Consider the following 21,541-nt stretch of genomic DNA (forward strand, 5'->3'; position numbering starts at 1 on the left):
AATGTCTGTTTCCCCCTTTAGAGTGTAAGCCCATGTGGTAAGGGAATAGGACTGTTTATTGTTATTTTGTACTCTCCCAAACATTTAGTGTAGTACTCTGCACACAGTAGATGCTCAATAAATACAATTGAATGAATAAATGAACTTACACTCAAGACAGGGAGGGGAGACAACATCAATAAAAAAAAAATAACAGATATATGCATAAGTACTTTGTGGCTGGGCGTGGGGAAGAACCAAGGGAGCAAGTCAGGATTGATAAGGGGAGAAGGAAAAGGATCAAGGATAAAAAGGTATGAGAGAAAGTATCTCGGGATGATTGATCTGAAAGATATTTTAAAATCATGATGTATTTTTCACCCTTGGGAAATATCACCTAAATAGACATAGGTAAGTTTAATTTTCAAGAAGCAGCATGGTCAAGTGCTTAGTACAGTGCTGTGCACATAGTAAGTGCTCAATAAATGCTATTGAATGAATGAACATGGACTTAAGTGCCAGAGTAACTGTGGGCAAGTCACTTCACTTCTCTGTGCCTCAGTTACCTCATCTGTAAAATGGGGATTAAGACTGTGAGCCCCATGTGGCAAACCTGATTCCCCTGTGTCTACCCCAGCGCTTAGAACAGTGCTCTGCACATAGTAAGCACTTAATAAATACCAACACTATCTGTAAAATGATGATTAAGACTGTGAGCCCCACGTGGAACAACCTGATTACCTTGTATCTACCTCAGCGCTTAGAACAGTGCTTGGCACGTAGTAAGCGCTGAACAAATACCATAATTTTTTTAAACATGTTTTACAACTTATCCTATGAAATATTAATTCCTTATGCAGGAAAATGTTCCGATGTGAAGTAATAATAATTGTGGGAACAAAGTGCTTACTATGTTCCAAGAACTGTACAAATCCTGGGTTAGATACAAGATAATCAGTTCATTCGTGCAACTCACAGTCTAGTAGGGAAAACAGATATTGAATCCCCATTTTGTTGATGAGAGAACTGAGTCACAGAGAAGTTAAGTGACTTGCCCAAGGTCACAGAGTAGATGAGTGGCGGAGCCGGAATTAGAATACAGGTCCTCTAACTCCCAGGCCTATGCCCTTTCCACAAGGCCATGCTGCTTCCCTCAGTGAAGGGTAGCAGAATCAAGCAATAAAGAGTTAATGAAGTGTTGAAGGATTTCTAATTCTGTAACCCCCATATCAGATCTCAGACTGAAAATTGCTGCAAATCTTTAGGTTGGAAGACCCAAGTGCACGTGTCAGTATTGGGTGAATTCCCCTTTCTGAGTCGATGCAGGGTACAGAGGCAAATCCCTAAGATCTGCTCTATCACGCTTCTATTAACATTTATTCTAGTTGGCTCGATGAGAGCAAAGCAGATACCAAGATGCTACTGGCAGGATGAAAAAATAAATAGCTGCTTTTTATCCTTTTCAACTCTTCATGCAGGAGACGAAAATGAAGCTTTTGAAAGCTTGAATGTTGAGATAAGAAGCTTTGTGAAATGGGAAGCAGGACTCAAATCCCACCAAACCTAATACTGTCTTTGTAATCCATGACCAAACTGAAGTTACATTCTTGCCCTGAAGAATGTTCAAAGGACCAAAAGTGTGGCTGTTATATTTCTAGACCAAAGATCATTTCACTCTCATCATGAACAATACAGTGAATTTAATGACTATCAACTGATGATAATGACAGACAAGTCAATGGTCCTCCAACCTACACTATATCCAGCTGCAGGATCGTTTTTCTGAAGCATCCTTTGGTCCACATCTCTCCTCTCATCAAAAACTCTACTGGCTTTCTAAGTCTCCCCACATCAAGCAGAGATGCACAGTCAGATTCCAGGCTCTCCACTATCTGGTGCTCCCTTATTCTATCCTCTCTCTTTTTACACTCTCTATTCCCCAACCAGCTATCTCCACTCCTCCCAACTAACCTTCTAGTCATACTTTCCTCTCCACTCTTTCCTCCAAGTCTTCACTCACCCAGTTTTCTTGAGAGATAGATTCTTTCCCACATCGGACAAACCATACCTCTCACCATTAGAAGCAACATGGCTCAGTGGAAAGAGCACAGGCTTGGGAGTCAGAAATCATGGGTTCTAATCTCTGCTGTGCCACTTATCAGTTGTGTGACTTGGGGCAAGTCACTTAACTTCTCTGTGACTCAGTTACCTCATCTGTAAAATGGGGATTAAGACTGTGAGCCCCATATGGGACAGCCTGATTACCTTGTATCCCCCCAGTGCTTAGAACAGTGCTTGGCACATAGTAAGCGCTTAACAAATACCATCATTATTATTATCAAATTCTTTCCAAAATCCTACCTTTTCCTTCAAGTTTTTCCAATTGAGTTTGCAGTGCTCTGAGTCATATCATCCCTTGAGCCACTTCTAGCACTTACAAACTTATTAATGGAACTCACTGGTACTCATGGTCCCTAAATTTATTTAATTTGACTATGTTGTAAATATATTCATGTTCTCCTCTCCCACTAGAATGTAAGCTATGTAGCTTAAGAAACATCACCTCATTTTTCTCTACTTCCTAAGCATTTAATACAGTACACTACACCAAGTGGGTACTCAATAAGTGCAGCTGTTGCAGCTACTAGGAGCAGCATGGTACAATGGTTAGAGCACAGGCCTGGGAGTCAGAAAGTCATGGGTTTTAATCTTGGCTCCAACACTTATCTGCTGTGTCACCTTGAACAAGTCACTTCGCTTCTCTGTGCCTCAGTTCCCTCATCTGTAAAATGGGACTGGGAGCCCCACATGAGACAGGAACTGTGTCCAACCCATTTTGCTTGTATCCATCCCAGCGCTTAGTACAATGTCTGGCACATAGTAAGTGCTTAATAAATATAATTATTATCATTACCACTAGTCATTTAATCGATGCTATCTTCTGAGTGCACACATAGGCAGAGCACTGTGCTAAGTACTTGGGCAAGAACAATAGAGGTGGTAGATAGAGTCCCTATCCACAAGGAGCTTCTTTGCAGGAATAACATCACACTACCACTGGGAAAGCATATTGGAGTGATAATTAAAGATTTACTGAAATGCCATAACTTGGAAATTCCCCTGACACTGAGCAACCTACACAGCTTATCTTCCCACCCAAACTCTGTTCTCCCCGTGACTTTCCTGTAGACAGCACCAACATCCTCTCTGTCTTATAAGCCTGTAACCTTGATGTTATGCTTGATACATCTTTCTCATTCAATCGACATATTTAATCTGTCACCAAGTCCTGCCAGTTCAACCTTCACGATATTGCTAAAAATTTGTGCTATCCAAACTGCTTCCACATTAATCCAGGCATTTATTCTGTTGATTACTTGATTACTTCATCAACCTCCTTGTTGACTTCCCTAATTGACTTCTCCTAATTCCAGTCCATACTTTGCTCAGCTGACTGGATCATTTTTCTACAGAATCATTCAGTCCATGTTTTCTCACTCCTTAAGAACCTCCAGTGTCTGCCCATGTACCTCTACATCAAACAGAAATTCTTCACAATTGGCTTGAGAACACTTAATCACCTTGCCCTCTCCTACCTTACCTACTCAATATTGTACTAAACCCAGCCCTCACACTTCACCTCTCTAATGCCAGCCTGCACTGTCCCCCAGTCTTGTCTCACCACTGATCTCTCAACCACATCCCGCTTCTGACCTGGAGCGCCCTACCTCTTCATATCTGACAGACTATCACTCTCCTCACCTTCAAAGCCTTATTGAAGTTACATTTTCACCAGGCGATCCCTGATTACATCCTCATTTCCTCTTCTCCCACTCTCTTCTGCATCACCCTTGCACTTAGATTTGTACCCTTTATTCACCCATCCCTCAGCTCAGTAGCACTTATGTACATGTCCATAATTTGTTTATATTAATGTCTGTCTTCCTCTCTAGGCTGTGGCAGAAACTTTGTCTACCAACTCTGTTATATTTTACTCAAGCACTTAATACAGTGCTCTGCACACAGCCCTCAGTAAATATAATTGGTTGATTGATTGATCTTTCAGCTCAGATTTTCCATGCTGTCAGCTGTAGTTGGCCTTGGAATATATTCACAAAGTTTGCCAGCTCAGGAAAGTTAACAAAAGATTTTAAGCTATATGGAGAAACTGGAAAGGTTTATGAGCCCAACAACAAAGGTGATTAGCTGGTTGGGAAATAGGACCTATACAAGAAGGTTAAAAGAACTCAAATTATTTAGCCTGATTATCCCATCTGTAATTAAAAAAAAAAAACAACCCCTCAACTATTTGAAGGGTTTATTATGGAGAGGTTAGTGACTAGCTGTATATTTTACTGGGGACCAAGAACAACTGTGAGATTGAGCATTTGAAAAGAACACTCACTTAATGGGTTTAGATTAGAGATAAGCAATAGCCTCTGACAGGAGAGTTGTTAAACATTGAAATGACTTACTGGAGGAGAATTTTGAAATCTCCATTTCAGGAAGTGATTCAATTTAAGATCAAATTAGTTAAAACCAAAGATACTCTCTTCTCTCTTCCTGCTCATTTGTACCTCTTACTTTTCTGTGTCTGTTGAAGTTTTCATCTGAGTGACTTCTGGTCCCTTGGGTGGGTGGGAAGGAAGAGGACCATCAGGTTAGGGTCAACTTCTCTGTCTCAGTTACCTCATCTGTAAAATGGGGAATAAGAACTGTAAGCCCCATGTGGGACAACCTGATTATCTTGTATCTACCCCATTGCTTAGAACAGTGCATGGCACATAGTAAGCACTTAAATACCATCATTATTATTATTATTCAACATTTAATTTTTTTCTCTTCAGGTTACTTCCTAACTACCATCTCAGTACTTGTGAAGTCAGCCTCTCGTATTTTTGTATACTATTGATTTACATAGTCTCCTACTTAAGCACTGTTCCCCCTACCTGTAAATAATAATAATAAACATTATAAGTCAAACATTGTACTAGACATTGGACAGATAATAATTGTGGTATGTGAGTTACACAGCAGTTATGTGGTGGAGTGGGGATAAGAATCCAGGTCTTCTGACTCCCATCCTCATGTGCCATACTGCTTTCCTAGATACAATGCAGTCAGCTCAGGCACAGTCCCTGGCTGAAACAGGGCTCACAGTCTAAAGAGGAAAGACCCATGTATTCAATCCCTATTCTACATTTGGGGAAACTGAGGCACAAATAAGTTAAATGACTTGTCCAAGGTCACACAGTAGGTAAGTGGTGCAACTGGGATGAAAGCCCAGTCCTCTGTCTCCGAGGTCTCTGCTCTTTTCATGAGGCCACTGTGCATCTGACTACCCCATCAAATTGTAGGCTCCTAGTAGGCAGGTGTCATATTTCCTAAATAATAATGGTATTTGTTAAGTGCTTACTATTCATTCGATAGTATTGATTGAGCACTTACTATGTACAGAGCATTATACTAAGCACTTGGAATGTACAATTTGGCAACAGAGAGAGACCATTCCTGCTCATTGACAGGCTTACAGTCTAATCGGGAGAGACAGGCAGACAAAAACAATAACAATAAATAGAATCAAGGGGATGTACATCTCATTAACAAAATAAATAGGGTAATAAAATATATACAAATGAGCAGATGAGCACAGTGCTGAGGGGAGGGGAAGGGATAAGAGGAGAAGCAGAGGGAAGCCGGGGGGGAAGGGGCTTAGCTGAAGGGAGGTGGGGGGGTGCAGAGAGGCAGCAGAGGGGGCAGAGGGAAAAGGGGAAGCTTATGTGCCAAGCACTGTTCTAAGCACTGAGCACTGTTCACATGTCTACTACACATTTGGGAAAACTGAAGCACAGAAAAGTTAAATGACTTGTCCAGAGTCGCACAGAAGGCAAGTAGTGGAACCAGGTTGAAAGTCCAGTCCTCTGTCCTCTTGGTCTGTGTTCTTTTCATGAGGCTGACTACCCCATCAGATTGTAGGATTCTAGTGGGTAGGGATCATATCTCCTACACATGTCTCCCCAGTGTAAAGTGCAGTGTTCCACATTTGGTAGGTGCTCAATAAATACTAATCATTCTATTTGATTGAATCCAGCTCTGGAGGCCCATTTTTTCATTTTCCTGTCCCTTCACCCATCTCAACTCCCTCCTTTACATGGAATCTCGATTCTCTGTCAATCAATCACTCAGTGGTATTTATTGTTCTCATACTGTTTGCAGTGCACTGTACTGAGCACTTGGGAGAGTAAAATCGACTTGGTATATATGATCTCTGCCTTTAAAGTGCATACAACTGGAATGCAAAGGGCCCTCCATTATAATGATAATAATGAGCAATAGTAATATTAATTTTGTTAGTTAAGTGCTTTCTGTGCACCAGGCACTGTACTAAACACTGGAGTAAATACAAAATAATCAGAATGGAAACAGTTCCTCTTTCGCATGGGGCTCACAATGTAAGAGGGAGGGAGAACAGGTATTTCATCTCCATTTTACGGATGAAGAAACTGAGGTCCAGAGAAGTTCATTCATTCATTCTTTCATTCATTGCTATTTATTAAGTGCTTACTGTGTGCAGAGCACTGTATTAAGTGCTTGGGAAAGAACAATACAACAATGAACAGAGACGATCCCTGCCCACAACGAGCTCAGTCTAGAGCAGGAGAGACAGACATCAATGTGAAAAAATAAAATTACAGATATATACATAAGTGTTGTGGGGCTGGGGGGAAGAGCAAGGAGAGCAAGTTAGGGCAATGCAGAAGGGAGTGGGAGATAAAGAAAAGTGGGGCTTAGTTGAGACTTGACTTGCCTGTGGGAAATTGAGACTTGCCTATGGTAACACAGGATTAGATTAGAACAGAGGTCATCTGACTCCCAGGCTCTTACTGTTTCCAATAGGTAATGCTGCTGCTCACTAATCCCACTGCCCTTCTAGTTACACCTACCTCAATGTCCTTCTTCTCACCCACTCTGAAATCCTATTGGTAGCTTTCTTAGTTCTTGAGATTTGGTCTGAACATTTTGCCCTAATCCTTTTTAATATCAAATCAATGATTCTCCTTAGGAATTATCATTCAATCTATGGTATTTATTGGGCAATTACTGTATGCACAACACTATACTAAACAGTTGGGAGAATACAATATAAATTGAGAGATACCTTCTCTGCCCACCAGGAAGTTACGGCCTAGAGGGGTACGCAACTGTTAAGATGGACTGTGGATGTGAATATAAGTGCTGTGGGGCTGAGGGTGGGGTGAATATTAAGGCACTTAAAGGGTACAGAAAAAAGTGCACAGGTAGCTCAGAATGGAGAGAGATTAGGGGGAATAAGGGCTTAATCAGCGAAGGCCTCTTGGAGGAGATTTTATTTTGCACTCAGATCTGAGACCTCTGTGCATCTGATATTTTTCCAACACTCAACCCCACAGCACTTATGTACATATCTTTAAAGTATTCATTTATATTAATATTCATTTATTCTAAATTATTCATTTATATTAATATTTGTCTCCCTCTCTAGACTGTAAGCTTGTGGGAGGGAACATACTCTCCCAAGTGCTGTGCTTTACACAAAATAATAATAATAATGGTATTTGTTAAGCGCTTACTATGTGCTAAACACTGTATGTATTCAGTAAACACATTTGATTAATTGATCAATTAATAAGGATTTGAGGTGGGAAGAATCATGATCTGTTGTATGTGAATGGGGAGGGAGTTCCAGGCCAGAGGAAGGATGTGGACAAGCAGCATGGTCTAGTGGTAAGAGCGTGGGCTTGAGAGTCAATGGTTGTGGGTTCTAATTCTGGCTATGCCACTTGTCTACTGTGTGACCTTGGGCAAGTCACTTAACTTCTCTGTGACTCAGTTCCCTCAACTGTAAAATGGAGATTAAGACTGTGAGCCCGACATGGAACAACCTGATTACTTTGTATCCACTCCAGCGCTTAGAACAGTACTTGACACATAGCAAGTGCTTAAAAAAATCATAATTATCATTATCATTATTAAGAGAGATGAGATTAAGGTACAATGAGTAGGTTGGTGTTGGAAAGGTGAAGCACATGGGCTGGGTTGTAGTAAGAAATCAGTGAGGTAAGATAAGCAAATGAGTTTTCCAAGTGAGTGAGTGTAGAGAAGAGAAAGGGACCCAGATTACTGAGTGTTGAGGGACTTCCACAATTAGAGGGTGGGAGACAGAGGAAGAGCCTGAGGAGGAGTGGTCAGAAATATAAGAGGAAAATCAGGAGGGAAGAGTGTCAGTGAAGCCAAGGTTAGGTAATATTTCCTGGAAAAGAAGGTGCTCCATGGTAATAAAGACAGCTGGGAGGGTGACGAAGAGTAGGATGGACACGGATTGGGGGAAATAAGAACTTGATCAGTGAAGGCCTCTTGGAGGTCCAGGGGACCATTAAATTTGTCTAGAAAAAAGTCACTGGTGACCTTTAGAGAGGACAGTTTCTGTGGAGTGAAGAGGGCAGAACCAGATTGGAGGGGGCCAAGGAAAGAGTTGGAGGAAAAGAAGTAAAGGCAGTGGGTGTAGACACACACTCATGGACTGTGGATAGGAATGGTAGCAGAGAGATGGTGCAGTAACTGGAGGAAGCTGTGGGATGAAGGGAGGTTTTTTTTTAGGATTGGGGAAGCCATCAACATGTGAAGCAGCATGGTGTAGTATATAGAGCATGGGCCTGGGAGTCAGAAGGTCATGGCTCCAAACCCCAGCTCTGCCACTTGCCAGCTGCATGAACTTGCACAAGTCACCTCACGTCTCTGTGCCTCAGTTACCTCATTGTAAAATGGGGATTAAGACTGTAAGCCCCACAGGGGACAGGAACTGTGTCCAACTTGATTTGCTTATACACCCCTGCGGTTAGGACATTGCCTAGCACATAGTAAGTGCTTAACAATTACCACAATTATTGTTAGAGAAGCAGCTTGGGTAGTGGATACAGCATGGGCCTGGGAGTCAGAAGATCATGAGTTCTAATCCCAGCTCCTCCACTTGTCTACTCTGTGACATTGGGTGTCACTTCACTTCTCAGGGCCTCTGATCCTCAACTGTAAAATGGGGATTGAGACTGTGAGGCCTTCCTTGGACAAGGAGCTGTGTCCAACCTGATTTGCTTGTACCTACCCCAGTGCTTAGTTCAGTGCCTGGCACATAGTGAGCCCTTAACAAATATTATTATTATTGTTATTATTATAATAAATCAACTGGAATGGCCTGAAGAAAAGTGAGTAGTTGAAGACTGTGATCATGGAGGGAAGAAGGGAGGGGGCAAATGTTTTGATAAGATGAGAAAGGCTAGGGTCTGAGGCCAGATGAAAAGGGTAGAATTTGAGTGCAATTGGGAGATCTTCTCTTGAGAAATTCCTGTGAAGGATGGGAGAGTCGAAGTAAGGGCAATAGGAGGGAGGGACTGGAGAGGAGCAAGGGACATTTCAGGGAAATCACGCATGATGGTTTCAGTTATGTCAGTAAATTTTGTGGCCAGGTCGCTAGGGTCAGGAATGGAGTGAAGGAGGAACAGGGCATTCTGATAAGGGAGTTAAGTGTCTGCAAAAACTGGTGTGGGATATGGGCATGGGAATCAATAAAGATAGAGAAATGTTGCTGATCAGAGGAGAGGATAGAGTTAAAGCAGGTGAATGTGAATTTGAAATTGGATGAAGTCAGCCTATTGTCTGGATTTCCACCAACCTCACACCACAGCTCATGCACAAGAGCAGAGGAAACATATTGTGGTGGTGATCCAGCGCTGTGGTAAGAGGTTGGTGGAGTGACAGGGGAATTAGGGAGTTGAGGTCAATGGAGAGGACAGTGTCGAGGTGATCAATTTATGTGTCAGGAGAAGCAACATAGCCTAGTGGAAAGAGCTCGGGCCTGGGAGTCAGAGGACCTGAGATCTAAAACCAGGTCTGCCATTTGCTTGCTATGTGACCTTGGGCAAGGCACTTAAATTCTCTATATCTAAGTTCACCTGTTCTCTCTCCTACTTAGACTATTAGCTGTATGTAGGACAGGGACTGTGTCCAACTTTATTAACTTATATCCACCCTAGTGCTTAGAATAGTGTTTGACACATAGTAAGTGCTAAATGAATACCATGAAAAAAGAGAGAAACAAAATGGGGCATGATGACTTCAGAAAATTAGAGGTAGTCAAAAGATCGGAGGTCTCGGTCAGGGAACAGGACTGATTTGTGAAGAGTGGATATGTGTGAGATAAGGTAGGTGAAGCTGTTGTGTTCTAATAGAGGAATTTCAGAAGTTATGACAGAAATTGTACATGTGACTTTGTGTTTCTTGCAGATTAGAGGGTGGTCAAAAAGAGAATTGGTGGAGAAGAAGGAGAGGTAGTGGGTGTAGATGAGATGAGTTGTGGTATGAGGTAAAAACTCTACAGTTTTGTGATATAGAAAGGATAGTGGTTGTCGACAGTGACAAGAAAGATGGATTTGGGTGGGAAGATGAGGAGTTCTGTTTTGGACATTTTTAGCTTAAGGTGAATGTGGGACATCCAGATCTCTTCCAAAATGAGAAGGAAATGAGCGACTGTTGAGAGGGAGAGAAATCAGGAATGGAGAAGTAGATTTGTAAATCATTCATGGAGAGATGGTAGTTGAAGCCATGGAGGAGAATGAGTTCGCCAAGTGAGTAGGTGTAGTAGATAGAGAATGGAAGGGGACAGAGAAATGAGCCTTGAGAACTCCCACAGGTAGAGGGAGGCAAACAGAAGAGTAATTTGGCCTAGTGGAAAGAGCTGGGGCCTGAATGTCAGAGGGCCTGGGTTTTAATCCTGCCCCTGCTCCTGCCCCGAGCCAGCTTTTGATCTTGGACAAATCCCTTAATTTTTCCATACCCTAGTTTCCTCAACTGAAAAATTAGGAAGCAGCATGGCTCAGTGGAAAGAGCTCGGGCTTGGGAGTCAAAGGTCACGGGTTCGAATCCTGGATCTGCCACTTGTCAGATGTGTGACTGTGGGCAAGTCACTTCACTTCTCTGTGCCTCAGTTACCTCATCTGTAAAATGGGGATTAAATGTGAGCCTCACGTGGGGCAACCTGATTACCTTAGAACAGTGCTCTGCACATAGTAAGCGCTTAACAAATACCAACATTATTAAAAATGGGGATTAAATACCTGTTCTTCTTTGGACTATGAGCCCATGTGGGACACAAACTGTGTCTGATTATCTCATATGTGCTTGGCACATAGTAGTCATTTAACAAATAGCACAGTTATTTGCCTGCAAGAAAGACTAAGGAGGAGCAGTTAGAGAGATAGGAGAATTAGGAAAGGAATGAAGCCAAGGTTAGATATGTTTAAGAAGAAAGGAGTTGTCTAGAGGGCATAAGGCTGCTGAGAGGTGGAGAAATATTAGGATGGAGTAAAGGCCATGGATTTTGCAAGAAGGAGGTTACTGGCGACCTCAGAGAGGGCAGTGTCTGTGGCGTGAAAGGGATGGAAGCCCGGTTAGAGGGAAGTCAAAAAGAGAGTTGGAGGAGAAGAAGTAGAGGTAATAGGTGTAGACAACTTGTTCAAGGAGTGGAAGAGAAATGGTAGAAGGGAAATAATGCCATAACTGGAAGGGAGATATGTACTTAAGGGAAGAGGTTTTTTTTTTAGGATAGGGAATGCATGTTTGAAAGCAGTAGGGAAGAAAACACTGGAGAATGAAGAGTTGAAAATAGAAAGGGGGCAAGTATTTTGATAAGATCTAAAGGGATGGACTTTGATTCTTCCCTCACTCTCTCTACTGTCTGTCAGATGTGTACAGTGAGATCTGAGAGTGACAGTCATTATTAGGAAGTAGGATAGAGTCTTATGACAGCTCATTTTAAAATGAGCCTATTGATGAAGATTTTAATTTATATATGTGAAAAGACCAATGTCTGACTAGAAGCACTTTCCACATGGCTTACTCCCAAAATGTCAGGAAAGGAGTGGCTCTCTTTGAGCCAAAGTTTCATAAGGAATAAGAGCCAAGGATGCAAAAAAGACAATAAAGCCAAACTGTGCAAATCTTAACAATGACCACACAAAGGACATCATGTTGCCAGGACTTTGTTCTATATATGCACCCATATGTGAGTTTCACCATCAGTGGTGTCTTCATTGAATAACTCTATTTTTAAAGGCAGCTCTTAGTTCCAACTCACCTATATGCAGTGCCAGCTAGCTGAAACCCTGTTTTTTTAGCCTCACACTCTCCCCAAACATCTTTATCCAGAAAAGATCACAAAATTCCTGATTGTTGCATACAAGATGGTTGTCCTTCATCTGTATTCACATGATGATTAGCAAAAAACACTGACCAAGCATTTAAAAGCTATGTAGCAGTACCCTAGATATTGGAATATTTTGTGGTGCTTGTTCAGCACTTACTTTGTGCCAAGCACACACTGTATGAGAAACAGTGTGGCTTAGTGGATAGAACACGGGCCTGGGAGTTAGAAGGACCTGGGTTCTAATTCTGGTTCAGCTATATGTCTCCTGTGTGACTTTTGGCAAATCACTTCACTTCTCTGAGCATCAGGTACTGCATCTATAAAATGAAGATTAAGAGTATGAGCCCCATATAGGACAGGGACTGTGTCCAATCTGATTAATTTGTATTAACCCCAGCACCTAGAACAGTGCTTGACACATGTAAGCACTTAATAAGTAATAATAATAATAATGTTGGTATTTGTTAAGTGCTTACTATGTGCAGAGCACTGTTCTAAACGCTGGGGTAGATACAGGGTAATCAGGTTGTCCCACATGAGGCTCACAGACTTAATCCCCATTTTACAGATGAGGGAACTGAGGCCCAGAGAAGTTAAGTGACTTGCCCACAGTCATACAGCTGACAAGTGGCAGAGCTGGGATTCAAACCCATGACCTCTGGCTCCCAAGACCATGCTCTTTCCACTGAGCCATTACTATTATTTTAGTTATTATAATTGTATTTATTATTATTAACCACTGTACTAAGCACTGAGATAGATGCAAGATAATCAGGTTAGACCCATTCTCTATCCCCCATGGGGTTGATAGTCTGAATTGGAAGGAGGAGGATTTAATCCCTATTTTACAGACGAAGTAATTGAGGGATTTTCATTTCCCAGGAGGTCTAATGATAAGAGCACACAGATAAATATTTTTTTTCCATGGCCATGGTCATATTTGGTATCCCAGTGAAGTTACAACAACAATGCCCTGGGTAAAGGCAAAACAGGTATTCTATTAAAAGGGTGCAGAGAAATTCTTTTTTCATTTGTAACTTCACCTTGCAAGATATTTCTCAAAGGTTTTAAAATGTGCTTTCAGTGAAAAAGAAGAGTCTTAAAATGAGATCTCATCTTATTGTTTTAAAGTTTTAGATTGTGGTGTATTGTGTTTTATTCTATAAGAGAATTTCAGATTGACAACTCTGTTCTTTAACTGGCTGTTTAGGACAATATAATTGCTTTGAGGATAGGAAATGAATTTGAAGTACAAGGGCAGAATGAAGCAAAGGCTTATTAAGCATCTGGTCGTTTGCAGAATACTGTATTAGTTAAACAGTTATGCTTTTATATTCCAGCTTTTATAATTTGACCTTGTTGAGTGTCTAAGACAGAATCATATTGTAGGCTAGTTTAGAAAATACAATAGCATAAATTATCATGTATATACAAAATAGTTATTAAGTATTTTCACAAAGTTATTTTTTAAATAAACTTTATTCTTTAAGTTCACCTTTGCCTTTTAGATGTAAAGTACAAACTAAAAAGTGAACAAAGTGCTGGTTAGAACTGAATGAGATAAAGTGAGTTGGTGAGGTTTTTATAAAAAATATTTAAGCGCTTTGTTAATGTAAAGCCTTTCTTTGTGTCAAAACAATAAATTCTTCTCATTTTATGTCATCGAGCATTTACTGCCAAAATCAATATTCTTTAGAAGTAAGAGAATACATGGAAAGGTCCACAAACTTTTTATGGCCAAGGAGTTTCAGATATTAATTTATTGTTCCGGTATACTAAATGAATTCTCGAAAGCAGTGTGGCCTAACAGAAAGATGTGGGTCTGGGAGCCAGAAGATCTGAGTACTAAACCAGGATCTGTCACTTTTGTGCTGTGTGATCTTGGCAAGTCATTTAGCTTCTCTGTGTCTCAGTTCCCTTATCTATTCATGGGAATTCAAAGGCTGCTAGCCCTCTTCCTTAGACTTTGAACCTGTATAGAAAGGGGCTCTGTCCAACCTGATTATATCTACCCCAGGACTTAATATAGTGCTTGACATATAATAAGTGCTTAACACATATAATGAATGTAATAATAATGTCCTTCACTTTCAAGAACTGATTGTTTCATAGGATATGATCTTATCAACACACAGTAGTATAGTATTTTTAACATTAAATATAGAACAGCCTGTGGTTATAGACCATAATTGCTAATAACAAAAATGTGAAGATATTTTAATCATAATACATAAAGAAGATAAGTTTTAAAAATGGTAAGAAACAAACCCCTATAGGTTCTAGTAAAGTTGGGCTCTCATTTAAAAATCTAAAAATAAATGCTAGCCATATGTCAAGTAAATTAATTGATCTCTTCCTTTTACAAGTTCTATCCAAATATATAATTAGTATCTTTGACTAGTGATTATGGTAAAAAGACCTGATGTGCTATTATTTCCTGTTTTCCTCATTTATTCTTTTCACAACTAGAGAGAAGGGACAAGAGAGAAAATGTATGCATTATTTATGTTGATAGTGTAGCTATATTATATCTTCTATCTCTAAACTGTAAGTTCCCTGGGCAGGGTTTATTTTAACCCATCTATTTAGTTGTATTCTCCCAAGTGCTTAGTACAGTTCTCTACACATTAGTAAGTGCCCAATAAATAACATTGGTTGATTGATTGATTAGTATGACTTATTTTCCACTTGACCATTTATAAGCATTCTTCTCTCACTGTTATACTACTGGGGAGAAAAGTGATTACATCAGAGCTTTGCTGTATTGTAGGTAACTTGAGATAAGGTATTATTCTTTCTATGAAGTTATATGAACATGAATTGCATTATGTCTTCTCCATTTAACTTCAAATATGTAAATCAAATATGTAACATGTAAATGAGCAGTAACAAACCCTGAAAATCTTTTTTTGTTAAAAAATATCAGAATAGAATAAATATGCTTCCATTAGAAAATAACCTTCATAAAGCAGGAAGTTGGTATCATCATGCAGAAGTTATGTTGCAGAATATCACAGGATATTCTGGTAATATAAATTTACTTATTTTTCAGAGAAGTATTGGAGAAAAATACAATAGTTTGCATCAGTCGTGGGCATCACAGATGCAAAGTTCAGGCAAACTAATATCCATGGAAAGTGTACAAATCTCAACAACAAATCCTTAAGTAAGGAGCAGTGGTGTGAAGAAGTAACCATTAATGCTTTTGGAGAGTAGTACTACACTATCTTGTGGGAAAAGTCCTAATCAAATTATGTAATCCAATTAACTGTGACACTAAGCCTTCTTAAAATATATGGTGCTTGTTCAGTAGTAAAATGTGATGTGACAAATGCTGTTGGCAGACTGTGGATCTATAAATAGCATACTCCCTTGATGAATTGGAAAACATAATTTACTAAGCTCTAGTTTTTTCAGTTCATTTCTTTTCTGTTCCGTCAGGCACCTCCTCCACTTATTTGTTCTGAATAGTTTTGCATGAGTTGACTTACATTACTGCTTCACTGCACTTCTGGATTCAAGGTCAATTTATATTTTCTTAGAGAGATGTCAGCCAAAATATAAAACAAGCTTTAGAACTTCATTCCCTTGTTGTGGTTCATCAAAATGTGTATGCCCAAAGTCTATGAGAAAACTAGAACAGACTGGGCACTTCTGAATGACAAGTAGTCTAATGTGACGTTTGTGTAGTCTGCAATTTGAATGAATCAGAAAGCCTGCTCTATAGGGAGACAAAATGAATGAACTAGAAAACTCATTCATTTCTTTAGTGAATGTACAGCAGACAGATGGTGAAGCTGGGATTAGAACTAAGGTCCTCTGACTCCCAGAACCATGCTCTTTCCACTAGGCCATGATGCTTAAAGTTGCTTAGAATTAGTAGTAAGGACCTGTCAGCTCTGTGACTTTGGACAAGTCACTTAACTTCTCAGTGCCACAGTTACCTCATCTGTAAAATGGGGATTAAGACTGTGAGCCTCGCATGGGACAGCCTAATTACCATGTATCTACCCCCACACTTAGTACTTGGCACATAGTAAGCGCTTAACAAATACCAACATTATTATTATTCCCCCCTCCCCACCCCACCCTCTGCTCCTCCCCCCTCCCTTCCCCTCCCCTCATCACTGTCCTCATTTGTATATATTATTTATTACCCTATTTATTTTGTTAATGAGTACATCCCCTGATTCTATTTATCATGATAATGTCTTGTTTTTGTTTTGTTCTGTTTTGCTTTGCTGTCTTTCTCCCCTGATTAGACTGTGAGCCCATCATTGGGCAGGGATTGTCTCCATCTGTTGCTGAATTGTACATTCCAAGCACTTAGTACAGTGCTTTGCACATAGTAAGTGCTCAATAAATACTATTGAATGAATGAATGAATCATGCTCTGTAAGGTAAGATTTTTTTTCCTAGTGTCTTTTTTAAAACTTGAAGAACTGTGATGCATACTTCCATTTATATGGGCTGATTTCAAAATGAAAATGTCTCATTGTCCATTGGTGAAGAGTGGTGTTTAGACTAATATAATATAATATAATATAGGTCTTTGCAGGAATTACAAACCTGAGGTAGAGTACATTGTGAGACATATATGTGCAAAATGAGCTGAAGGACGTTTCATTCTCCTCTTTCCCCAGAAGTCAAGCTGCTTCTAGGACCATCTAAAGTCGTCTTGAAGAGATTAGATTCATTTGATCATATTTATTTAACCCCTGCTGAGTTCAGAGCACTGTACTAAGCACTTGGGAGAGTACAGTATAACAATAAACAGACACATTCCCTGCCCACAATGAACTCACAGTCTATTCCAGACCCACTTAGTCTGAAGGATCCAAGAGGACATGTCTCTTCTGGGAAGACCCCAACATTTGAATTCTGACAGGATCCTGAAGGAGACCCCAGTCAGAACCTTTAGGGAACACAGAAGGATTTGACTTTTGAGAGCTTGGTAGAACTAGGGTGGGTGTGCAGTTCCCAGGAATACTGTCTCTTAGACTAATAATGATTATAATGATAGTAATAATGGCATTTGTCATTCATTCATTCATTCATTCATTCATTCATATTTTTGAGTGCTAACTGCATGTAGAGCACAGTACTTAATACTTGGGAAAGTACCATACAGCAATAAAGAGAGACAGTCCCTGTCCATTTATCAAGTGTTTACTATGTGTCAAGCACTGTTCTAAGCACCTGGGTAGAGACAAGTTAATAAGATTAGACACAGTCCCTCTCTCTCAGTGGGCTCACAGCCTTAGTATGAAGGAGAGGGTACTGGATCCCCATTTTACATATTAGGAAACTGACACACAGACGTTAAGGGATTTTGCCTAAATTGCATAGCCCGGATTGACTACAGGTCCCAGTTACCTCATCTGTAAAATGGAGATTAAGACTGTGAGCCTCACGTGGGACAACCTGATTACCCTGTATCTCCCCCAGTGCTTAGAACAGTGGTCTGCACATAGTAAGCACTTAACAAATACCAACATTATTATTATTATCTTTAAAGCAACTTCAGAACTGACTGGCCTCTAGCAGTAGAATTGTGGAGTGTCCTTCAAATCAGACTGACCTGCTCAGTTGCCAGGACATTACACTTTATCCAGACCTGACAATAGTAATAGTCAGGCAACTACATAACATTTAAAGACTGCCCTTTAACCTAATCTATAAATGCTTAGCACAGTGCTTTAGAGACAGTAAGTGCTCAATACATACCATTGATTGATATGACAGAATCTTCATCTGAAGTGTCTTTAAATCCCATGGGTATTTGGAAAGGCTTCATTTCTTGGGTTTGATTAAAAATGCAGCTTCAAAAAAATGCCATTGTTGGGTTGGAGAGCTTGGAGTATATTTATGAATGGAGAGTTTTCTTCTGAATATGACAAAAACCTAATTTCTAAGATAATACATCAAATTGCCCATAAAATATGTCTCTTTATGGAGAGATACTGGGCCTTATTTGTTGAGAGTAAGTTAGTTGCACAATAACAACTAATATAATAATAATAATAATAATGTTGGTATTTGTTAAGCGCTTACTATGTGCCGAGCACTGTTCTAAGCCCTGGGGTAGACATAGGGGAATCAGGTTGTCCCACGTGGGGCTCACAGTCTTAATCCCCATTTTACAGATGAGGGAACTGAGGCACGGAGAAGTTAAGTGACTTGCCCACAGTCACACAGCCGACAAGTGGCAGAGCTGGGATTCGAACTTATGAGCCCTGACTCCAAAGCCCATGCTCTTTCCACTGAGCCATGCTGCTTCTCACATCTAGTCTAATATCTAGTCTGAGAACACAATTTATGATGCAAATTACTGCACAAGATCAGTTGTATAAACCATAAATTCAGAATATTTTACAGCAAGGAGATTCCTCCAGGAAGAATTGAATTAAAATTTGTAAGCACAAAAAATAATAATGTGAACTCAATTTCCTAAAGTAGCAATTTCATAAAGGAATGCCAACAACATCACTAAGATCAGGTCAGGCACACCCATATTTTTTCAGATGCAAACAGAGTTGATGTTATCTGGTTCAGCAAGCTGGAACCTCTCAGAATAGGGAATAGTGGGATGAACATCCTAATCTGTGTACTGTCACTTTGGCCATCACTGTCAATTTGCAAGGTTTCTTTTGAGAATATCTTTCCACCGAGTAAACATTTGGTATTCTACTGTGTAAACTTTAAAATTCTAATAACCATGCATATTGTGCTTTTCACAAGTATTTTGTTTTAATAGACCCTAGTTTTATGGACTTTCTGACTTTTTCTGAAACTTTTTTCATGCTGGTATTAAATGTGCACAAACAGGATTTTGTTTTGGTTTTTTTTCATTCTTACACTCAAGACAACTCTGAATGTGTCTGTGGTTTTTACAGCTTTCTAGAGACTAATCTGACAGGTTTTAATAGTCAACTGTTATTTATGAAAACATGATCATAGAATATGCAAAAAAACTTATATTGTAAATGTTCACTAAGTAGATATTACATATGTGAATTTAGTAGGTCTATTACTGTGCACTACTAGATGTGTTTTGAAATATTCTCTCAATAAATTTGTATATTCTTATTTCTTTTCTTTCATTATTCTGCTCTGCTTCCATTGATGACTCTCTAAACTTTTGACTCCAGACTGGCAATATGAGGGTAAGATCACACACACATAAAAACAAAATAAAACAAATAAAAAATTACCTTCAGAACATTTCTTTTATGTCTTTTCATTTTATTCCCTTTAGGACATTATTAAAAGTTTATTTACTCTTTTCAATTAAATTATTTGTCACAATTAAGCTCCAGTTATGCTTGTGATTCTTTAATTACAATTTATCCCTGTTGATCATTTCTTTGCATTACTTCTTTGTGTCAAATTACCATCATATCATCACTGTCCTAAAGGACTTTGTTTCTACAGTGGTCTCTGCAGCAAGACCTGAATAGTTGGAGAGTGTATCAAGTGACTTAAATTGTAAAATAGTAATGAATCATTGTGACCTTTCCAGGAAAGGCAAATGAGTCTGAATGAATAAAGAATGATATAGTAAAATATTTAAAATAGCCTCTGTATTTTAACATAGTTTCTATATATGCAAGCATTTAATTTATTCTATTTCTGGATGAAATCTGCCAAGACATTCTACCATTTTCAGAATTAAGATATAACTTAATAATTTTCTTGTCTTTAGATTGCAAGCTATCTAGAACTGGGCCACCAGCTACAATAGTTGCTATTGATGAAGAAAGTCGAAACGGTAAGTGCTATCATTATTTCATGAAAATCACAGGCAGCTCTTTTTCTTGATTATTTGGTGTTTTGTAAATAGTGAATGAAAATAGACTCGCTCAAAAGACATAGAGTGATCTCAAATTTCTTTTCTCTTTGTAATTTCAACTACTACAGTTCCTTGGAATTGCTTGAATTGAATCAGTAGTCCCTTTCAAAAATGTGAAACTCCTAGGTATTTGTGTGTGTGTGATAGAGAGAGAGAGAGAAAGAAAGAGAAAGAAAACATGGCCATTCCTTCTGGAGATGCTACAGGTAGAGAAGATATTGGCTACAAAATGTCTCCACCCAGTATCTCTAAGTTCTCTAATGCATAGTGTTCAAATCAGAATCTCTATTATGAAATCTATATTTAGGTGTGGTACTGTTTCAGGGTGTTGATCATGTATAGGCAGAGCCTGGGGAAAGAAGAATTTGACATTTAAAATTGAACTGGGCAGCAATTACACAAGGGCCCTCAGAATGTAGCCATTCTGAAAGCTGAAAAAGGAATGGAGCACATGTGTTTTATCACTGATGATATAGTATCTCTGTGCATTATCTTTGTAACATGGTGCTTTCGATGTTGCCCAGCAACAAATGTTTTCCTAGTACAGATGTGAGCATGCTCAGTTTTATGGACAGTTTCCTGTTATTTGCACTATTTGCTACTCCCTTTCAAGTAAATAGTTTGCCTGAGCTTCACATCCTCGTCATTATTATTGTAACAATGAGGTTGATTTGTGCCAATTTTGAAAGGTGTGTCAGAGGAATTAATGAGATCTCAAAGGACTTTTATATCAAAACCTAGAACATGATAGTGATCGGTTTATCAGCACCTTTAGCCCAAGGGGATTTATAGACCTTTCAAAATGGAGAAAACTAAGTTCATTGGGTTTCCCTGAAATTGGCCTTTCTGAGAGTGAGTTTAGATGTTTTAAACTGCATCAGTTAATCAATCACTCAGTCAATCATATTGATTCATGATGATGGTATTTGTTAAACGCTTATTATTTGCAAAGCACTTTTCTATCCCCTGGGGGATACAAGGTGATCAGATTGTCCCACAAGTGGGGCTCACAGTCATAGTCCCCATTTTACAGATGAGGTAATGGAGGCTCAGAGAAGTTAAGTGACTTGCCCAAAGTCGCACAGCTGACAGGTGGTGGATCTGGGATTAGAACCCATGTCCTCTGACTCCCAAGCCTGTGTTCTTTCCACTGAGCTCTTACTGTGTGCAGATTACTGTACTAAGCACTTAAAAAGAGTAAAACATAACAATAAAACAGAGTTGGCAGACACATTCACTGTCCACATGAGTTTACAGTCTACAAAGGGAGACAAGTATGAATATAAATAAATAAATAAATAAATAAATAAATAAATAAATAAATAAATAAATTACAGATATGTACAGAGAAGCAACATGACTCAGTGGAAAAAGCATGGGTTTAGGAGTCAGAGGTCATGGGTTCTAATCCCAGAGCCACCACCTGTCAGCTGTGTGACTTTAGGCAAGTCACTTTACTTCTCGGTGCCTCAGTT

At 39.4% G+C, this 21,541-nt stretch overlaps 1 protein-coding gene across 1 annotated transcript in view; it reads left to right on the forward strand.

The window, feature by feature from the left end:
* Positions 1 to 21,541, forward strand: part of PCDH15 (protocadherin related 15) — a 913,479-nt gene that overhangs the window by 212,161 nt on the left and 679,777 nt on the right. The window contains exons 3-4 of the mRNA XM_029061331.2: positions 19,366 to 19,380; positions 19,920 to 19,985. Of these exons, the coding sequence (XP_028917164.1) occupies positions 19,366 to 19,380; positions 19,920 to 19,985 (81 nt within the window). The remainder of the gene's footprint in view (positions 1 to 19,365; positions 19,381 to 19,919; positions 19,986 to 21,541) is intronic.

This window comes from Ornithorhynchus anatinus, chromosome 3 (genome assembly GCF_004115215.2).
Source record: "Ornithorhynchus anatinus isolate Pmale09 chromosome 3, mOrnAna1.pri.v4, whole genome shotgun sequence".
NCBI lineage: Eukaryota > Metazoa > Chordata > Mammalia > Monotremata > Ornithorhynchidae > Ornithorhynchus > Ornithorhynchus anatinus.